The sequence below is a fragment of the Dromaius novaehollandiae genome, chromosome 2, assembly GCF_036370855.1.
Source record: "Dromaius novaehollandiae isolate bDroNov1 chromosome 2, bDroNov1.hap1, whole genome shotgun sequence".
NCBI classification, from domain to species: domain Eukaryota; kingdom Metazoa; phylum Chordata; class Aves; order Casuariiformes; family Dromaiidae; genus Dromaius; species Dromaius novaehollandiae.
In genome coordinates this window covers 72,633,176-72,654,974 of record NC_088099.1, presented here as the reverse complement: position 1 = coordinate 72,654,974, position 21,799 = coordinate 72,633,176, and the positions used below count along the sequence as shown (strand labels likewise).

At 39.1% G+C, this 21,799-nt stretch overlaps 1 protein-coding gene across 1 annotated transcript in view; it reads right to left on the bottom strand.

Annotated features, from left to right (window-relative positions):
• Positions 1–7,585: 7,585 nt before the first annotated feature.
• GALNT12 (polypeptide N-acetylgalactosaminyltransferase 12) overlaps positions 7,586–21,799 on the bottom strand; it is a 50,193-nt gene continuing 35,979 nt past the window's right edge. The window contains exons 8-10 of the mRNA XM_026093892.2: positions 18,133–18,246; positions 12,004–12,159; positions 7,586–9,390 (exon numbers count right to left, since the gene is read on the bottom strand). Of these exons, the coding sequence (XP_025949677.2) occupies positions 9,253–9,390; positions 12,004–12,159; positions 18,133–18,246 (408 nt within the window). The 3' untranslated portion in view covers positions 7,586–9,252. The remainder of the gene's footprint in view (positions 9,391–12,003; positions 12,160–18,132; positions 18,247–21,799) is intronic.

Here is a 21,799-nt window from a genome sequence, read left to right as displayed (position 1 = left end):
GGGAGGTGTTTGTGCAGCTCCTGCCCCTCCGCAGGCCTGCCTCCCTGTGGCGGCGCGGGGCGGCACGCTGGTGAATGCAACTGTGCGCGCTGGCTACGCGGTGCCGCGCGCACCAGCTTGCGCTGCCCCCGCGCCGAGGTGCAGCAGCTCCCGCGCGGCCCTGCCCGCACGCGCACACGCGTGCCGGGCCCACGCGTGCCAGCCCCCCCCAACACGCGTGGCCCTATGCAGGTGAGCGCACAGTCCCCAGCTTCTCACGCACTCCCCGTCACAGCCCTCCCTCCCCCACTCCTGCAAGACATGCAAAAGCATGCCAGCACTGCACCTCCAGTAGCGACACACGCAGACACACATGCATACACGCACACACATGCTCTGGGCCCTGACGACTCATCAGTGTGCATAGGAGCTGGGCATTTTGCAAGGCAGAAGTCAGAACATTTTATTTATTCTCTACCCCCTGCCCCTGTAGATTTCACTGGTTTGCTGGAGTGTGGCCCTGTTCATTTTTCCACACCTGCAGCTTATGACTACAAACAAATTAATGTTGCAGCAGAATTTAGAGTTCTGCAGATCTGCGAGAGGGTTGCCACAGTTCTGTTACCAGTCTGGAGGAGATGAGCCCTGTCTACCCCTGTACCCACAGTATGCAGCTCTTTCCCAGTTACTTTCACATCCGCACTTATGTGGAGCACATCCCACTTTTTGTGAAGGCCTTTTGCCTTGCTCCCAGGCATAGGTGCTCTGCTCCTGGCAAACACTTTCATACTGCCCATCCTTGACTGTGTCTTGCAATGTCCCTTAACTGCAGGACTTTAATGTAAAACCGACTGAGAAAACCCAGGAAGCAACTCAGGTTGCAGCGTATTTCAAGACAGGGATACTGGGAAAAGACAAAGCATTGGTTAAGCTAGCCTTGGAACCTCACTTTTTATACATATTCATTCTATTCCTGAAGTTACTCACACCAAAAATTTGAAGATAATCAAATACATCTAATTTATATCACATACATGATGGTGGCGTCTGTGCAATAGATTGGAAAGAATCTTTATACATTAATAAATTTTAAGATCATAATGATCTGACCTCAAGCTAAAAGGCCTTAACCAATAATCTCATAACTCTCATTGCCTTACATTTCCCTTCATTTGGAAAGACATCCAACAGTGTTGACTTAAAGACATCAATAATGAAGAGTCCACCGCAACTCTTGATACATCCTTTCATTCATTAGTTACTTTGCTAAAATATGTCTTCTATTCAATAATAATCTGTCTTATTTCAGCTTCCAGTCACTGGTTCTCATTATGCCTTTATCAACTTAAGGGGACATACCATTACTGATCTTCTCCCATGTACAGGCTAAGATTAATCACTGCATTTTGCTTTTGTAAAATAATTGGTTTTCCTCATTTTGCAGATTTCAGGAATAATTCTTTGAAGCCTTTCCAAAAGCACATCTTCTTCCATTTTGTGTGTGAATTGTTGTCCTTTTTGCCTCTGAAACCTGTCAGCGCTGGGCAACCTGTATGAACCTCAGCAGCTCCCTCACCACGAGCAGCTGCACAGGACTGTGCAGGTTGGGATTACTAATCCCTATAGGCAAAACAGCCAATCTGTTGTCCTTGTGGGGATGCCTTTTTATGGAGTTTATCTACACTGTGTTTTGAATCCATTCTGCCTAAAAGCATGACCTACATCTTTACTTTTGTGTATCTGATCTTGCATTATGCTAAATCAAAATACGTGCTTTTTAACTCTACTAATGACCTGTTGTGACAGTGTGCTCCTTCCCCCCCTTGATGTGCTCTCTCCCCTCAACCTGACCTCCCCGTAAACAGCACATAGGCAGGGGCTAATTGAGCTTGCACCAACTAAGGCCCATCTAGCATGCAAATACGACTATGATCATCTCCCCCCTCCCCCCAATAAATAGGGAGCAGCCCAGAGCCAATTGAGCTCTCCTGCATGGCAGCGGGCTGCACTGCAGAACCTCCTCTTGAGCAGCAGCTCTCAAGGTTACTCCTTCAGGCTGAGAGATTCCTTACTCGCAACAGATGCTCGATAAGTGATTAATAGCATGCTGAAACTTTGCAAAACTTCAGGAAACTTTGCTGAGTTACATCTCTGATTGATTATGTACATAATCCTTAGACCTAAACTGTTGACCAAGTCTGGGACTAAGATTGGATCCTGCTGCACCCAGGCTCCTCTGAGGAGGAGTTTGGAAAGCAAGGGGGTGCATTCTGAACCTTGTGACTCAATGGCAGGGCCTCCTTGACACTTTTGTTGGACCCTGTCCTCCACACAGTAAATAGCTGAGTGAACCTTGCCATTGAACCTCATTAAATCATTGTCTTATTTACGACTGAACCTTGTTAAATCACTGCCTTATCGCAATAAAACATATTGCTGCTTCTGTCTTATGAGTGAAGTGCATTACTTCTCCACTCATCCATGACACCTGTCCAGCAGTTTCTTTGTCACCTGCAAACTTATTTGTAACTTATTTTCTTCCAAGTAATTAATAATCATTACACCTAGATCAGATCTTCCTAGAATCCTGACAGGAATATCTCAATGAGTCTCCCTGGACAGCTACTTTTTTAATCAATAGGTGCCATATTGATTTTAGGTAATATTAATCAGAATTTCAAATGCTAAATGATGTTTTACCATTCTCAACCAGATCTGCAATAAGTTTGTTTCTCAAAATCTGTTTCACATAAAATCGCACTGATTGGAATTAATGATGCTGCAATCCATTCATTCTTCATTGTTTGTATCTTGTATCATTCTATGATTTTCTCCAATACTTGGCTATCAGGACTACTTTTTGTCAGATCCCAGAAGCCCACCTAGGAAGTGGTATGTTATTCAGTTAATGTTTACCATGAGGTACAAAATCTGCTCCAAAAGCAGGTCCAGGAAACCAAGACTTACCCCTATTTGCCGAGAAACCTAAGCACTGGAAAACATGCTCCCTGGGCTCCTTGCTCCCTGGGCTCAAGCTCGCACTGCTCTTTGTGTGCTAGTAGTGTTTTGCTAGCAAGCACTGAGTTCATTGTTACTCAGACACTTACAGCTGCAAAATTGGTTGGGACATTTTTAGAGGTGCAGGAGTGTGTCAGAGATGTGGCTTTGGACTCTGAAGAACAGGAAGGTACTGAGCCTAGTTATCCCATTTTTAACTCTACTACTTCCTGTTCCTGTGTTACTAATTGAAAGATCAAATGAGATCTGCCTTACTTCTTGAAATAAGGGATGTACCCTCAGGAGAGTATTCCAGGCTCAGGGTCTTGAGAGAGGAAACATGCTAGCCACAAAATTGAGTGCCTAAAACCTGGGGTCAGCCATTATGACCTTAATTGCTTTGTTTCTGTGTTCTCAATCATATATGTTCTCTTACGCTCCTATATGTTCATCGTATGTTCTCTGTGTTTCTGTGTTCTCTTTGCTTCACAGGCACATTGTGAAGGGAGAGTAACAAATGTTTGAGAAGCACTAACATACTATAGCACTCAAGGTCCATAAAAAAAGCGAAGAAAATAACTTATTTCTTCAGGCTGGGGACTTAATATGGGGAAGTAAATAAGCCATATATTGAACAATATGAGGATTAAACAAAATGAGCCTTTCAGAAGCCTCCCTGTATACTCAGTGACACAGGTAAGAAAAGACAGTTGCCATGTCTTTCCCAAAATGCAAGAAATAGTTTATGATCATGTAATTAAAGATAATATTGTAATGTAGGTGCACTGAAGCTAACTTTAGATTTAACAAACAACTTTAATTCTGACATTTTTAAATACTTCATTTGCGCTCCTGGCAATATTTTTAATGTACAAACACATATGTTTTCACCATGATTTACACATACGGTTATATTTTGCAGATCCTGCTTCTTTGCTGTTATCAGAACTGGAAAATTACTGCTTTCATAAGTGCTATTCTCTGTTTATGCATAACAGATGGGACAAGGCCTTCATCATCTATAATCAGGTAACAACTGATTTTTAATAAAAGGAGGTATAAAAGAGTATTGTTCCAAGCTATTTTTTTTTTTATTGTAAGATACAACCTCCTGCCCAACTACCTCTATTTCTTCTTTGAAATCCCCAGAATATTTTGCCACCATGTAATCTGTAAAGTGCATCCTCTGGGATTAAATCCTCTGAAGTAACATATGTCCTCTATCTGTTATGCATATATGCTTTATATTCTTATTTGGTGGTCTACACCAAACATCCTTTATATCTGTTTCTACTTTGCTGGTTAAAATACTAGTTCATCAGCATCGTAAATCCTGTTCTCTTGGCTCCAGAATTGAACGTCTCTTCCCCTGTATGTTACCCAGTCAATTCAGCATTGCAATTTCATCAATCCTTCAACTATATTTCAGTAATAACAATTATATCAAGTATCTTCTTGTTATTTTTAATTTAGCTCAGATATTATTCAGTCTTCTTAAAGTGTATGCATAACTATTTTTTTCCCTGTATATTCCTTGGAAGATTTGTTTAACCCCCAGTCCACGAATTTCAGATCCAAATATCTGTACTGCTATTCATCCTTGATCACTTTCTCTTCAGCTGCAAACTAAGCACCTTCAGAGCATGGGTAAGGTCAAGAAACTCTGGAAATCCTGGAAGCACTTAAAAGTATGTCATCTACAGCCACATCATTCCTGCCAGTGCTGACTAGGACTGGTCCAAACAGGCTTTGTCTATTCATATAAATGTCAGTGAGTAATGGATTGAAAAATTGATTGAAAACTTGATCTTGGCATAGCAATTTTAGTAGCGCATATACATACCTGATTGTTTTCCCCTGCTAAGGGGAAGTGGAAGAATGCTGGACTGCTCTAATTCAAACCAAGTCACCACTGCTGGAGTCAGCTGCTGGGAGGGAGCTCTGTTAGCCTTTTCTTCTCTCACCGCTAAAGACTTTTCTCACCTGTGTCAGCTAACTTGTCAGCACAATCAAGATTTGCCTTCATTATGAGCTTATACAGTGCTCCAAACACTGCCAAAAAATCCTAGTTAATTATTTGTAAGCATGTATACACAACTGTGCAATCCTAATCTTACATTCTCCCTAGACCTCTTTATATCAGCATATCAGAACACAGTCCAACTTCAAATTAAGCTCCAAACCTAAAGACTTTAAATAAAATAAAAGACCAACAGATTTTGAATTACTAACCCAGTAGCATCATTGTATAACTGCTAGTGTTCTCATACATAAGAAATAGGAGCACAATTCCATCAGTCCCTATGTTACCAACCAACATGAATTTCCCCTTCAAGTAAATCTCATCACTCCCTATAAACATAAACAAAAAATGAACACAGTTTCCAGAGTCTTTGTTTTAGCAGAGCAAGCTAGAAATACTGCTTCTAAATACCGTTGACCTACATGAGGACAATGACAGTTGTTCCAGAGTGTTTGTGCAAGCTGTAACAGCCCTCCATCATAAAGGTTCAGCCAAGACTACATGTAGAAAGGTTTTAGTGATTTTGTTTGTTTCTTAAAAAGAAAGTTCATATTCTGGCTTTTGTTGAAGGAAGAATCCAGTAAGTTCTTGCCTATGTTGAAGACCCACCATACTAAAATGAAGGGAGAACCATGGAAGAAAAAAGAAAAAACAGCAGTGAGATATTGACCTGGTGAGTTCAAAGAGGTAGGATAAAGAATCAGGGTCCAGACTGAAATCTGTAAAAGATTTTTTGCTAAAGGAACACAAAAACTAAAAAAAAAAAAAAAAAAAAACTAAAAAAAAAAAAAAGTCTTTTCTTGACAAACGGTAACATTCCAAAAGATCAGCAAGCCTGATCAGTACTTTAGATCCCAAATTCTCGCTTTTTGGATAACATAATCAAGTAAATTTATTTAAGGGTTGAAGACTCCTTACACACCCTTGCCTATTCCTCTCACAAGGTCTGTTCAGCACTGGAAACAGAAAATTGGGAAATTATTGTGCACAGTTTAGTTTTGTAAAATATTTTTTCTGGCTTAATCCTTTGCATCTCAACTGTGGCAAATATGTCCCATATACAGGGAGGTCCAAGAAATATCAGAAGAGGGGGAACTGAAGGAACATGAGAGAACATGAAATGGTGCTGATCCTGTATGTCTAAGAAAGAGCAGGAATAATCAAATGGGTTGTATTCATAGCTAGACACTGAAGGAGGAATTAAAATCCATCTGGAAGACAAATTTCTTCTTCTGTACCCTAGAATTTTACACACGATAGTATGTGCTGGCACTATATATTCTTAGGACAACTCAGTCAACTGATCTCTACTCTCTGTATTTAAAAATTGCTCTTTCTTGTTTTGAGCAGCCTTATAGTACAAAATGGAAGGACCACTGAGATTTTCCTGCTTACACTACCAGTATTCTATTATTTTAAGATAAAGTTGTCAATAAGCTTGAGTTGCAAGTTCTGGTTTTATGGGTTCCTCACACGGTTAGTGTTAGAGGGGAAAAGAAGAGCATGACTCTAAATAAAGGGATGATGAGTACTAAGAAACGAGACTCTTACTAGTCCTTGTTTTGAACCATGTGGAAACTCTGTCTTTTTCCAAAGAGAATCTTAGGAAGCCAGACCAGGTGGAGTACTGATCTGTGACTGTGAGTATTCCAATTTTTCCTCTCTGAGGCACCCAGCCCCTTGTCCACTAAGGAGGAGTCCAAACTCTACCATCTGTTCCTCAGCAGGCAGTGCTGAACTCTCGCAAAGGGAACAGGCTGAAATTGTTTTCTGGCAATCAGATGCTCGATTGAGTCCTTCACCCTTTGAACAGGAAGCCAGACCTTAATGCAATTTTAGTGAGTTGAGAAGAAGGAAAGGAGGGAGGTGAAAAATGAGAAACAGATGGACTGTAAGATCAACAGCTTAAAACATCCATTAAAGCTTGATTGTATATAATAGGAACAGCAAGCTGGTGCTGTCATTACATTCAGTGATGGCTTTTAAACTGAATGTAAGTGTGTTTGTCTAGTAAATATTCAATTCGTGCCCATAGGTTTGCTACTATATGAGAAAAATGCTCAGTTTCATGCAACTATAAGCACAAAGAACCAGTACTTTCCTCAACACCAAGTGCAGAGTGGGAAGATGCAAGGAAAATGATGTCCACCTACTAAATATCATCTGCATACCATCACCTACTGATAAAATCTTGAAGTTCCAAACCTAAGAACATTCTCAGAGGTCAATGAGAGTTTTGTCTGCAATTTTAATAGTTGGGTTTTCATTAACTTATTAATGTAATTCAATCAAAAGGCACGGAGGCAAAGCAGAAACAAACAAAATCTTGCTGTGTTGCTGGAGTTCCAACAACTCTCTCATGCAGACACCCAGCTTTGATTTGTGGCTCCATAAACTCAACACAGTTGCTGCTAGCAGGTGAACAAAAGCACTAATGAGTTCACTAAAAGGAACTTGAGAGAGCATAAAATAGAGCTGTCTTTCCCCAAGTGCTGCAAGGATCAGAGCCTAAGAGATCAGAGAAATGATTAAAAGAAAACCATTGACCATAAGAAAAAAAAAGATAGTTGTAAAGACAGTTGCCACTTTACTGAGTTACAAAATATTTTATTAGTTCTAACATCAGTTTCATTAATCCAGTGATCCAGCCCCCAGAGACAGAACTTTGAAGGTGCTTACAGAACCATTTGACCTATATGGTTTTATAAAGATCTTGGAAGAACCTTACATATGCATCCCCTACAGAAAGAATCCCTCCCCCCAGCTCTAATCATATAAATAGACAGACCAAAATGATATTAGGTTATGAGGATTCAAATAAAGGACTGTACATTGTATATAGAAAACAAGAAGACAGACAAATAATGAAAGAAATCCATAATTAACCCAAACAGATGCCAAGACTGGGGAAAAAAAGGTTTAAATTTTCATGCTTTAACTTGAAAGTACACCTCCAGCTGATACAGAAAGAAACTTTTGTTATGAGTTGAAATCCTTTAATCAACATTGCAGTTATGATGGTCAAAGACATTCCTATACCCACTACTTGTCTGATCGGGTAAGGCAGATCCCATGCACCTCAAAAGACAACTTTTGAACCGGTGCAGATTAAACCCCATGTTTTCAGCAGGAATGTATATGCTGACATGAACAATTTACTCAGAAGAGGAGTTTCCAGTCAAAATGCAAGTTACAATTTTGAAGACAATTTTTGTATTTGCAAAATATGTCAATTAGTTGCAAATCCATTTTTTTTATATATTCATTTTTACACATGAGCCATTTAAACATTTACAGTTTAACTGAAAGATAATGATATGTTTAGATTCATTTTCTCTAACTGTAATATTGAAACAAACCCCCAATGTCAGAAGAATTATTGCCAGGTCTGAGCTTGCAAGTTTTGTGCATATTGAAAATCTAGTTAATGCTAAAACAAATTCTGCAGTCTGTACAATTGCAGGGCTAGATTCATGTGGTTCTCATTAGCTCTCCCCAGAGCATCACCATTAAATATTGTCGTCTTATTTAAAAGAGATGAGAAAAATCCCCATTTTACTCCAAGAACAACCTTAAGCACTATTAGAAACGCATCAAGTGCCATGAACATCTGAAAATATCACAATATTTAAGGTACCGTATTGTCAAGCATGTGCAATTTGTATGCATCTAGATTGTTATTTGTGCAAAAATATGAGGACCTACACTCTGCCTTCATGTGCAAATCCACAGTCTTCAGTGAGGGTTCTGGGTAGTCACATAGGGCAGAATCTGGCCTACATTAACCTTCTTCATATTTAAAAGACAAAAAGAATTATTAACTAGTATCTGTTAAAAAGCACAACTGTAGAATGTTTTAGTAGAAAAATAAACATTTTAAGTTATTGGCAGATAACATTAGTGCAATTATTCTGACTGCCTTACTTTGACTGCCACACAGTAGATTAAGAAAAATATATTGTCACTTGTGAAAAGAACCTAAGACACTTTAGAAACAGTTGTGTAGCTGCCAGATAAAGAGAACGGAAGAGGAGCAGATTCTGTGGCATGACATAACCATAGTACTTATTTTACATAGGCCTCAATGCTTAGTGCCTTTTAATGCTCCAAAAAACAAAGTTCAATGCTTGTAAACTAATTACGGTTCTTTTCATACAAAAATATATCAATTATGTAATTTTCAAAAGGCCCATGAGCTGCTGACTAGAAAGATAACATTTTCATATTCAGCTATATACTAGATGACATCTGGATCAATTTCTTTCTTTGAAGAACCATTTTTGGTATTCTGAATCAGTACATGGTCGTAATAGTGGTGCTGGATTACCATTGTAAGAGTTTGACTCTGCCTGCAAGCACTTCTGGGTTTGTACATGAAGCAAAGTGCCATCCTACAAAAGACAAAAATTTTTATCAGACCTTAAAAATTACAAATACATGACTGTATTTTAAAAGTAACAGAAAACATTAATAACAAACATGTATCATACACATCCTTCTCTTGGGGCTATGCAGTGAATCTAAATGCCTAACATAAGTCTCTCTGAAACTTTATCAAAGATCCTGCTTTTAAACTTGCATTTACTTCACTTTAGAGTCATACATGGATACATAGAGTCATACATACATACTTGACATCTAAGTTTATAAAGGATTTGCTGGCTTTATTCACTTTAATTCCTTTTGTTACTGCATCACAATATGAACAGAGAACACCAAGGCTGAACACAAGCATTAGTTAAATTCATCAACTTACTGCATATCTTGTAGGCAGAATTTAAATGTAGTTAGATAACTGTAGATGTTGCATATACTTTTAGCAAAAATGTGCCTTGTCTTTAAAGGGTATATTTTTAGTGGAAAAGGCAAAAAATTCTAAGTGTCCCCCCTGCCTGAAAATCTCTGTGAAGTTAGCTTGCTTTTCCTGAGAGTAGCACAGCTGCCGATAGGTGTAAAGTCTGACAGGCCACCACCATCGGATTCACCAAAGAACATTATTTGAGGCCTCAGGCCCTCCTATTACAGGAGTCTGCGAGAACATTTTATCTCCAGTTCATGTAGCTCACTCAAATCTGGCAGTACTGTCGTAGGATAACAAATCACAAAAAAGCGATGTATCCAACTGCGGGGGACCGCAGTGCTCTGAGACCCTTCCTTTGGCCCAGGTGACATTCCAACACATAACAATTTGCAAAGCCTCCAATGGCTTCCAGACACACCCTTGTTTTGAGTGTAAACCTGACTCCTTTGAAAGCCTGCTCTTCTGTCATCAGGAATGTTGTACTGACTGTATCTTAAATCACAGCCTCTGGCAGCCAATGGTGTACACTTGTCCAAATCTTTGATTATGCTACTTCTCTGGTACATCTCTAAGGACAACTTTTCTAGTGTCTGATGCTTCTCCACAGAAAGCAAGGGAAATGCAGTACTTATATCTGGTCAATCACTTGCTTTGAAATGTGGGGACTACTGATTTTAATTTAATGCAATAGAAGAAGAGGTATCACTGCAGAACAGTATGTTCAAATCACACACAAGAAGAAAATGATCATGAGAAGAAAAGAGGATTTAGCATGTGACACTTAAGAAATTACTTTAAAAGTTAATGCTTAGGAACATAGTGGAAACAGGTGTATTTCAAAATTGCGTTGCCCCAGTTCTTTCTTTCCTGAAATGACAGAGGTTCATTCAATATTTATCATCTTAGGGAATAACAAGTATGAACTTGAAAAACTGTATTAAAAAATCAGCATTAAAAATGAAACAAGTCATTTAAAAAGCCAGCATTTTAAAATATTTCCTTTTATTCTGTAATATTGCTGTGGGCTTCAGTCTGGACCAGATTCAGTGAATAGATGGTTTTTTTTTTTTTAGAATTTACTTTGCCAATTTCCCAAAGTAAATTCTTTAGAATTCACTACCACTGGTGGCAGTATCTAAGCATAAATTTGTCGATGTTGGAGTATGTAGAATTTAGATACATTATGTAGACACACTGTGTAGACCAAACATTTAAATACATTATGTGACCTTTTCCCTTTGTCAAATAATGACACCCAAGAACTTGACCACGGCCATCATTTTTCATCCAGTTTGTTTTCTCTCATGCATTCACGAACTCCTTCTGAGATTAAAACCTACTAAACACAAGGTTTTCTAGGGTCACATATTATGTTTATTAGTATACTCCATACTTCTTGGTATTTCTTCTCTTTGGGGATAGGCATTGAAGAAGAAGCGAGGTACAGATTTGTTGACTCACCACAGCCAGTAAGATGTGTCCTGTTTAGGGTTAGGAGTGAAAAGGATGGAAGGTATTTTTTGATAGGGCATCAAGTTACACAACTTGATTGCATTGCGGAAAAGCTCAGACAACACTTCTGGTGCTCATGGGGAGGTCAACAGGAATTATTCACAGAGGACAAGAGGAAGCTTCAGGGAAACGGGGAAGAGTGTAAAGCAGTAGCAAAGCATAAAGGGTAAGATATCAGGTATATATGGAGGTATACATGCTGAAGGAGTAAGAGAAGTCGCATCATGGAGAACAAAAGAAGACCAGCTATGAGACGGGGCTGGGGAAAGGGAACGGAAGCACCAAGGTCCTCAGGAGAAGACACAGGGGTGGGGTGTGGGAAACAACTGAGCAGCCCACAGTCAGAGGAGGAGAAGGTGAAGACAAACATATCTACAAACTTGTTCATTTCCTCTAAAGTTAAGGAAGGGTGTTTTCTTCCTTCTTGTCTTTCTACTCTTTATATGCCTGGGACTTTACCTGTGCAGTGCTGTTACTCTGTTGTTGTATGGGAACTGGTCAAATATTAAAATTCATGAGAGTAAATTTCTTCCAGAGATTTAGGCCTATGAAAATAAAATCCTGCTCCAAATACAGAAGTAATTATGACTTTCATGATGTGTAGGTAATAAAGTTAAAAAAAAAAAAAATTCCCTCCCTCTTCCCCCAAAACCAACCAATGAACTAACCAAAAGCAAACAGGCACACTTACCTCTCTGAAAATAAACTTCTGATTTTCAGGAATACTGTGAATATTTTCTTCACACAAGTACACTGTCAAATAGTCAGTTCCTGAATCAACTGCTGCACAGGCTTCTGGCTGCCGGGTGTTGTAACGTATTTCATTATGGGATGTGTATTCAAAAAACTACAAATCCAAGAAAAGAAACAGAGCACAAAAGCAATTTCATATGTACACAAGAATGCATTCATAAGAAAGAAGGACATATTAAGGTACTATAATTAAGTTTACATATTAAAGTTGCTACTGTGGAGAGAAATCCTGCTAAAAATATTCAAGGAGGCTTAACTGCTAGTATTTGCTTACTGTTTTACAGAAAATCAATCTCACCACAGCACTGCTTGACTTTGATAGCACTCCAAATGTATGAAATGCTGAAAAAATGCACTAGAAAGCAGATGTCCAACATTGAAGGACCTATAAAACTGTAATATACTACTTTCACATTCTAGATCACCCTTAAAAATAGGACAGAACACAGTTTATAAACTGGCATTATGCCTTCTTAATTCAGCTGTCACAAAGCAATGTCACTTTTAATTAAGGAGCTCCTCACTGAGTAGTTCAAATGCAGTTTGGTCAAGGTTCATTTCCAACTTCAAAGTGCTCAGGATGCATGGTGAAGAATGTTTCATTATATGAAATTTTAAGATACTTTTTGGAGCACAGCAGCTACAGCTGCTTTGAAACCTGAGCAGAACTTTATTAAAGACAATTTACTGGCCTTGCTTGTTGTACAATATTCTACAGAGATGTTCTGAACATGCTCTAAAGCATCTTGGGTCCTCTAGCAATTATGGTTGAAGACTTCCTTGAAATTTTTATATTTATCATGGACATCTGCCAAATTTTGGACTTCATTAAAGAGAACGGTAGAGTTTGAGAGCTGTTTGTATTTAGCACCCTTGTAAATAATTTAATGAATATAGAGCACGAGTGTGTGTTTAGAACTGATTTAGATTATACTCAGTAGAGTAGACAAGAGTTTTATACACATCAGAAAATTGCTCATTAGCAGTAGTATAGCTGTATTAATGGAAAGCAATAAAGGGACGGACTTGAGGGACAAAAGGAATCCTTCTCTTTTGTTTTGTTTCTCCCCTGGAGACAAGGAAAGAAAGGGGTGAAGGGGACTGTACTCATTTTGAAACATTGCATATACTGGAATGAAACACAGGATCTTCCTCAACAATCACCAGCTAATCAGCATTGAAAGAAAGCCTAGAAACAGTTATAACAGTATGATTAAAATTTTAAGTCTGTGGTCATTGAGTTCCAGGTGTAAGAGCTCTGATCTTGATTAAACTGATGCTAGTGCCTGTTATGTCATCTTGTAGAGTTTCATGACATTTTTGTTTTTTTGCCAGCGATGTAAGCGATCCCCCAGAACTAACCTGTTCACCATCATTCATTCAGCTACCCCAGTGAGCTATCCAGGCACTGATTTTAAACCTAGGATTTGTGAATAAGAAAAAGCTTCACTTCCGTTCGTTTGTCTGGAGGGACCCTGCATCTCAGCATACTTTCTGCTGCTACTTTCACGAGGTGACAGCTAAGACCCTGTTCATTATTGGATTTATAAGATACAATAATTCTTTGTAGCAATTTGTTTTTGAATATCACTGAAAGCCTGCAAGTTGCTGATTACAGCAGATGTATCAAGAGTAGATGGAGCAGCAACTAGGACAAAGCATTTGTTACTGCTGACATCTTTCTTCAACTGCCTCTTACAGATGCTGCATCAGCTTTGGGAGGAGAAGAGCTAATGAAATGGTTAAATTCTGGATAACAATACGGATTGGAGTTATATTATTAACAACCAAGCATTCATGCCTTCTTAATGAGCATTATACAGTTCTTCACCCTACATTGCTTCAAATGGAATAAACACTTCAGACTTCAGTCATTTTCAAGCTTCAGTAATACATGAAATAAATCCCTTCGTCCTCAAAAGATAAAGAATTTTTTAGTGGTATTCCCTTGCCCAAAGACAAAGGTTGCATGGAAAGGAGGCATTTACAAATTGATTTGTGACCCAATATCTAGTGGCCTTACTGCATTTCCTTCTTTCAGAGAGCTGGCAGATTCCCTTAAGTGCCATGGGGAAACTTGATGATGCCTTTCACTAAGCTACCTGCCATTTCTGGGAAACGTGCAGGATATGCCCCAGCTGCATCAGTGCTCTGTGGTGAGAGGATTTCTGCTACCTCACCAGGCCCTGAAACACACTCTCCATGTGTCTGGATACAGCTTTCTATAGACAGGAAGGAGTTTGTACTTTACAGGCACATCCTGTGTGACATAATCAGCAGAAAGGTTACTAGGTCTGCCACAGAAAATGTGAGGGCAAAGCCCTCCATTGCCTCTCCCTGCTTGTCTCGAATTTATCAGCTACAGATGGCAACAGTGGTGAGGTGGTGTCAGACCAGGCAGGCTGCTCCGTTGTTACAGATCCTCTTATCATGTCAGACGGGGAGGCCATCATGAACCTGGTTCTGTCCTCGTTCCCAGCCCTTTAATGGCCTGAATTGCAAAGCCTTTCTTTCCAGCCTACCTGGGTCAGGTGCTTCCACAAAACATCAGCCTGAGGTGCAACCAATGCTTTGCTGATTTTCTACCTCTCTTCCACATATATTCAGCTTCTAGCACTGCAAATGGTATCTTCACCTTGCTGTAATGAACATGCTAATTTTAAACACCCCACAGCTAGTTTTCTTACTGCTTATACAAAAGCAATTCAGGGACTAAAGAGAAACCTCTCACTGAGGCCACGGCATTGTACGGCTGGATTCAAACGGACACAGTGACTATTTACTGTAGACCTCAGATAGTTCTCTCAGAGTGGTTTTACTTACTACAACGTAAAATGGGAGCAGGTGCCTCACTTCATAAATAATCAAGAACACAGAGCTCTCTCCTCTTGGCACAGCTCACAGCTATTCAGAGGTCACTTTAAGTGGAGAATTGCTTCCAGTGAAAAGAGCTTTTGCGGAGCTTTTGCAGTTGTCCCCAGAATAAACAGCCACTCGCCTCTGGCATATCATGCCAGAGGATGGGCGTGCTGGAGTGTAAAATAGTTATGGCTGACCAAGTTAACATTCATTAGTGTTAAATTCTACCAAGATGTTTTGGAGAATCACTTGAGTGAGCTGTACTCTGGAGAATAAACTTCATTCCCTTATCCTATGAGACCGTGTAAACATGCAGCAGTGAGTACTATTTGAGGAGGAAAGTGATGAATGGCGGAACAAACATCACAATTGGAGGGAGAGATGAGGAGGAAAAGACTAGAGGAGAAAAAACAGGAGCTAGCCAGGAAAGAGGACAGGCATTTGACAAGGAGCAAGACAGGACAGACCAGGCACGCAGAGAAATTGCTGGGATTAATAACCAGGAGGAGAGACTGAGCAAGGCAGTTAGAGAAACAGACTGGGGGCTGTCTGGCATGGCAGAAAGAGCGCTCACTGCACGGACAGCAGAAAGTAGGGCTGAGACACAGCACGGAGGAGCCGACTGGAGCAAAGCTCTGTAATAAGGCTGTACAGGGTAAAGAGCAGAGTGACAAGAGCAGATACAATGAGAACAGGCAGGAAAGCCTGGGATCAGAATGGTTAATTCCCTTCCAAGGATAACATGGAAGTTAAGAGCTGCCTGTTGTCAGGGAGTATCTTCAAAACTCTGTAGCAAAGTGACCTGTTCTCCTGTAGCATTGATGTAACTAGGGGCTGACAAACCTATTGCCACCATCAGTTCCATTAGCTCGCCGTGGTGAACATGCATGGGGGAGATTTGACTGTTTCAGGCCTGCTGTCATCACCTGTACATGGAGCTAAGGAATTCACGACATCAAGAATGAGCTGTTATCTTTTAGAAACAGCTGCACAGACAGCATGGGGAAGGGAATGAAATGGAGACATGTTCTGCTAGTAGGTTTCACAGCTATTTGTGAGCCAGAAAAAGGAGATGCAAACTCAGGAATCCTGACTCCCATTTCACTTCACATCACATGCGTACTTCCACCTCTGTCCTCCTCCAGCCTCCCTGTTCCCACACCCACAGCTCTTGCTGATGTCCACTTTTCCTCTTAAACAGCTACCACCTGTCACCCCTGCTCATCCTCTCCTTTGCCAGGTCTTGGCTCTGCTCCCAAATAGCTCCCCTTCTTCCTGCTCGCTAGGTGCCAGCAGAGGGAGCACAAGTTGGAGATCATCACTGCTCGCAGCCTGGTGCTTCCTGTCACAGACACTTGGATGCCTCTCACCAGCAGAAGGTGTAAGAGAATTAATATCCAGTGGTGTGGTAACTTTGCAATAGACTAGCAGTTAATCTTTTAGTGCTCGCTGAACAAAGGAGAACTGCGAGAATGTCATCTCATAAGAACCTTTTCGAATACCAATAGTACTTCTCTTCTGCTTTCACTTTTTATCTGATGTCATATTTTTGGGGAGTTGGGTAGAAAGGATAAAATTTAAATTAACTGTTCTTATTCAAACAAATACAAAAATATTCTACCCCTCTCCTCTCTGAAATCCATAATACAAGAAAAAAATACCTAAAAAAGCATGTGTTTGTGAGCAGGTAATCCTATAGATAAGAGTGTTCTTAATCTAGGAAAGCAATCGAGATAAAAAAGTGGCTAACTAGCTTATCTGATTATTTATCTTCTGTATTGGTATGCAGAAGTATGCTCAACCTGGGCAGGGAGCTGAGCTGAGGGAGAAAAATGGGTTGGTATGGCGTGGATTAGTATGCTTGACATACACTTGGCATTATTGAGATCCTTCGGCTTTTATGATGCATGATTCTCCTCCTCCTCTCTCCTTCTGTCTTTACTGCCAGGACAGAAATTTTAGGAAAGTTATTTTAAAACCTTATTAAGGTTATTAAATAAACTAATAAATAATACTAAATATTATAAATAATATTTCCATCTACTCCCTGTTAGATCTGAAACACAGCACTTGGACTGTTGTTTGTTTTCAATTTTTAAGTAAAATGCAATTCATATTAGAAACTTCCTCTCCAATACAGGTTTGTTTTTCACTCCTCTGGCTTTTGTATTTTTTTTAAAAGCAGAGACAAGTTTAGAAAGACAGCTGATAAACTGCATGGCTGTCACATATGTTGTGCTTTTCTAAAGCTATTTTTCCTATCCTAAACAAAAGTTTGGATTAATTTCCTAAAAAGCACCCGAGCCACCCACAGCTATGTACTTAATCGTAACAACAGCTTTTATTTCTCCACCTCTCCCTGCTATGGGGCATGCCACATAATCTAATCTGGGTTAGAAACCAAAAAAAGATGCTACATAAACAAATACATGTTACGTGCTGCATGTCAAACACCACACCCCAATTTCAGAAGATGGCTATTCAAAACCAAGCAAAATATACAGCAAGTACCATGTATTGACATCTGGCGCCCTATAGTACTTTTACCATGGCAGTATATAGACAGCTTTATCGGTATCATAACCTGTTGCACACAGTTTCAGTCAGCATGGAGAAAGATGCCAGCAAACATTTTTAGCTTCACTACTTAAAACCAAGAAAGCCAAAATTTAAGCTTTAGAAAGGATCCATCTTGGCCCAGGAGAACATTTATGTAGGACAGACTGCAGGAGAAGATGCCATTCTGAACCTCTTATGCAGTCAGACAAACACCAAGAAGAAAAGGCATAATGACAGGCACAGGCAGACCCAGGTGAGGTTTGCAATGTTACTATGGGATCTGGAGAGATGGACAAAAGTGGACAGGTATACTGTTCTGTCTACCGCCAGCTGGAGATGAGCAAACACAGGTGAATTAGCCATATAATTGCACTGCCATGCTTTTAACCCCTGCTAGCGAGCTCTATGGAAAGGCATGACTAAGGTATTCGTGGCTTCCCTGGTATAGGTAGAGATGTCTTTAGAAGTAAGAATGTCTGACCTCAGGATACATGAAAATTAAATGCATCCAGTGGAAGAATCAAAAATAGAGCTCTAGCTCTAAGATCACCTGTGGCAACACAGTCTCTCAGTGCTGGAATGCTTTTTACCACACTTTTTACATTACAATCATAGCGTAGTTGAAATGAAAATAAGAGATGAATCTTACCTGATTTTGTCCCATGCCATGACATGGGTACAGTATGACCCTGTGTCCAGTTACTTCATGTTCATTTGGAGGGTTATAATCAAAACAGAAGTTTGCCATTCCTCTGTTCTTCAGCTAATCAAAACAAAAGAGTGTTTTAAAGCATCTAAAGTGCTTTACTGCTAAAGTAAGGAGGATACATTCCAATCACTTTACACCCATACCGCTGGACTGTGAGGTTTATATCCCAGAGCTAGAAGTAGTAGTTTGAATGAACTGGAGTGGACCAAATGGATCCAGTGGAACTAGCTCTTTCAGACTAATGTGAAATAAAACTATTGGGATCATCCTGATTCAGGACACCGAACCAACTAGACATGATGGGTTCCCCTAGGAACGACACCATGTTCCAGCATATTTGCAAGTGAAGCAGGTAGGAACTATGAAAAGCTATGTTGAAACTCAACAAGCCAGCAACTTATGCAAAATGAGAGAGTCTGTCATGTCTTTTATTCTGCCCTCCAATTTACTTGTTTAATTTCCTTATGAAAAAAGACCACATCCTTTTCTAGTTTTTTCAAATGAGAGATGTCCGAAGGATTTATTCTCTAAAAGGACTCCAGTACCCTTTGGAGGTTGACAAGCAGTCAGATTTTAAGACCAGAAATTCTGAAAGTGGGTGAGGTTTCTCTTTTGAAAGAGACATTATGTATCATATTAAAGTATGCTCCTTGTACCTGTTACTGACCTCTGACACAATAGGTGCAAAACTTGTAGATTAAATTTTAGCACAGTAAATTATATAATTTCAAAAAATCAGGTTAATTAATAAGGATTTGCATTTTCTAAGCATTCAGGAGTCAAAAGTAACTAGAAATAAGTTGAAAAATGCCATTGCAATTACAGAAATCTAGTATTAACCACCTAACCAAATTTAAAATTAAATGGAGCAAACCAGTAAACACATATCCAACCTGAATGCCACTATTACTACTGTACAGAATTGTATCACACACCAAAAGAATAAGCAGAGTAAATCTCAGTAGAGCTACTTAAGCAAAGCGTCATTTCCTCTCTCTTCACTAGTATCAAGAATTATATCTTCAGTTCTTAATGTAGAGAATAAATGGATGAAGGAACTGTAAAAGGGAAAAAATAAACAGATTGGGGCAAATGTCTTCACTCTGAAGTTCTGTCCTAACAAGCTTTGCCATTTAATTCCTTCTGACCATGTTTCCACTATGCATTTGCTGGAACTTTTCAGTAAAGGATTAAGTAAAATCAAAATCTGGAGGAATTATAAAATTCATTCTCATTTTTAGTGTCCAAGTTTACCAAAAATAAAAGAAATCCTCTGAACACTCTTTACTGTACTTCACTAACATACTCCAAATTCACTATACTAACATACTCTTCTTCTAAACTGTCAAAAGAAGGCATTTTGTTTACCTTCATAATACCAGTGAAGAATTACATACAAAAAACAGGAAACAAAGCATCTTCTATAGATGATTTTTAACATACACCATGGGATTACATAAACAAAACAAAAAACTTCTCATGTTTCCACATTCTATGTAAAGAAATGTCAACTCAAAGTCATACCGACTTAAAAATGATAATTGTGTCGCTAAAATTCTAAGTCAGTTTCTGTTACCGTTAGTCACTGACCTCTGGATCAGACGTTCTTCTATTAGTATTTTTAATGACTTTGCCTGATTGCCTACTGACTCCAACAGGAAGATAAACATAGCAAAGTACTTATCCTTACTGCCATCCCAGCCAACCTCATGTCTTCACTCTCATTCCAAGCATGTGCTCTTCACTGGCATCCCCCAGCATGCACTATGGAATGTGGTCCCTTTTGTGACTTTTGTAATTTTAAATAACCTATATTAAAATGCTATGTGCCGCCAGAACTACTACAGCTCAGGCACAAGAATGCTTTTCTATGCATGTGGCACAACGCCTCAATACAGAAAGCAAAATAAAAGCTATATAAAAGATGACTAACATAAGTCTCATTTCAGATGGTTTAAAAGTGAGTCTGTGCTCACATGATGTTATCACAAATAATCTCTCATTTTTTCTTTCACACATAAATATTTGTGGTATGTGCAGACATATTCCTAAACATACATGGTCCTTATTTCAGCATGAATCTCTTAGTTTGTCGTATCGGACATTTGTAGATGTTCTTTTACACCCACACTTGACTAGTAAGCCTAATAGATGCTGAAGACCTAATATGTAGAGATACTCAAGCACTAATCAGATAAATGATCTGATCTGAGATGACAAAGATTTGAAAATTATCAGATTTGAAAATCTGATCTCAGTACCACTTATGCATAAAACCACCAGTCATCTGTTCCAAGGCAGAAAAAAAAGTATGAGAGAATTTGTGAAAGCAATATTTTCCTCTTATTAAATGAGAACAGACAATTTAAGTTCCTTTTATTTACAAAACAATACCAAAATAATAATAGTCCACTCATGTCTGAAGCTATCTTTTTTCCAATATCCACCATAAACAAGTCATGCAATAAGAACAAATTTTCTCTGTGACTTACCTTATTTTTTTTGCTGAATGCTGCATTAGAGAAACAGAAACAAGAAAAATTTTGATCACCTTGCCATTAAAATATACAGTTCTCAAAAGCTCTGCCTATGCAACCCATAGGCTGTTTCTTCAACTTCTATCTCCTATAGAAACACTGCAGGTGCCATTTAGTTACTGTTCTGTTTGGAGGCTGAGACAAATGCCACCTATTAAAATACTCAACACTATGAAAGATTTGGAATTACAGACCTTTACCTCACCTACTGCTTGGAGAAATTTAAATTTGTCATTTCCTAACACCTGGACACTTGCACATAATGATGCAATACAGATGGCATTCTGTAAACTATTCTCTGCATTTTTTAAGATAAAATGCATTTCATACAACTAAGCGCAGCACAGGCAACAGATTTTTAACATTAAAACTTCATTGCATTAGTGGACAAATACTGCCAGTGGAACATAGCCAACCTTTCTCTTCATCCACAAAATAGAACAGAATCCTCCTTACTCTTCCACAATGACATTGGTATTGATGGATTAGTGGTATGGGCAGATGATACTGTGGGACATAGTAAGATACGAATTTGTAGCAAGCCAACAGCTTCATGGTACTGGCCAGACATACATTTTTACCTCAAATACAATCTCAACAGTCACAGGGAACAATCTTACTGAATATACACTATTTTCATACTAGCATTTGGGCAGGGGGAGTGAATAATATCCTCAGATTTCTGTTAACTTCTTAACTGCAACATTGAAATGAGTATGTAACATCGATGGTTGAGGTTCTTGGAATGAATCGATGATAAGACATGTTTGTCAGAATTCGTCTGCTCACCCCATAAAGTCCAGAACTCTCTAGGAGGCTCAAGAACATATAAGTATCTATCTTAAGCAATGGTGTGTTCATTTGAGATTAGTATCAGACACTTGAGTTTCTTCCACTTCCTTTAAAAAGTCTGTTTCAGGCTTGGAGAGGCAGTACAGCCAATAAAAAGTGGTCAAAGAGCCCCTAAATTGCATTTTTTATGCATGTTTTTCTGTGGTGGGCACCAGATCTCAAGGTCTAGTCAGCAATAATCTTGGGTACCAATCTAATAATAAAATTCGTAGAGCTGC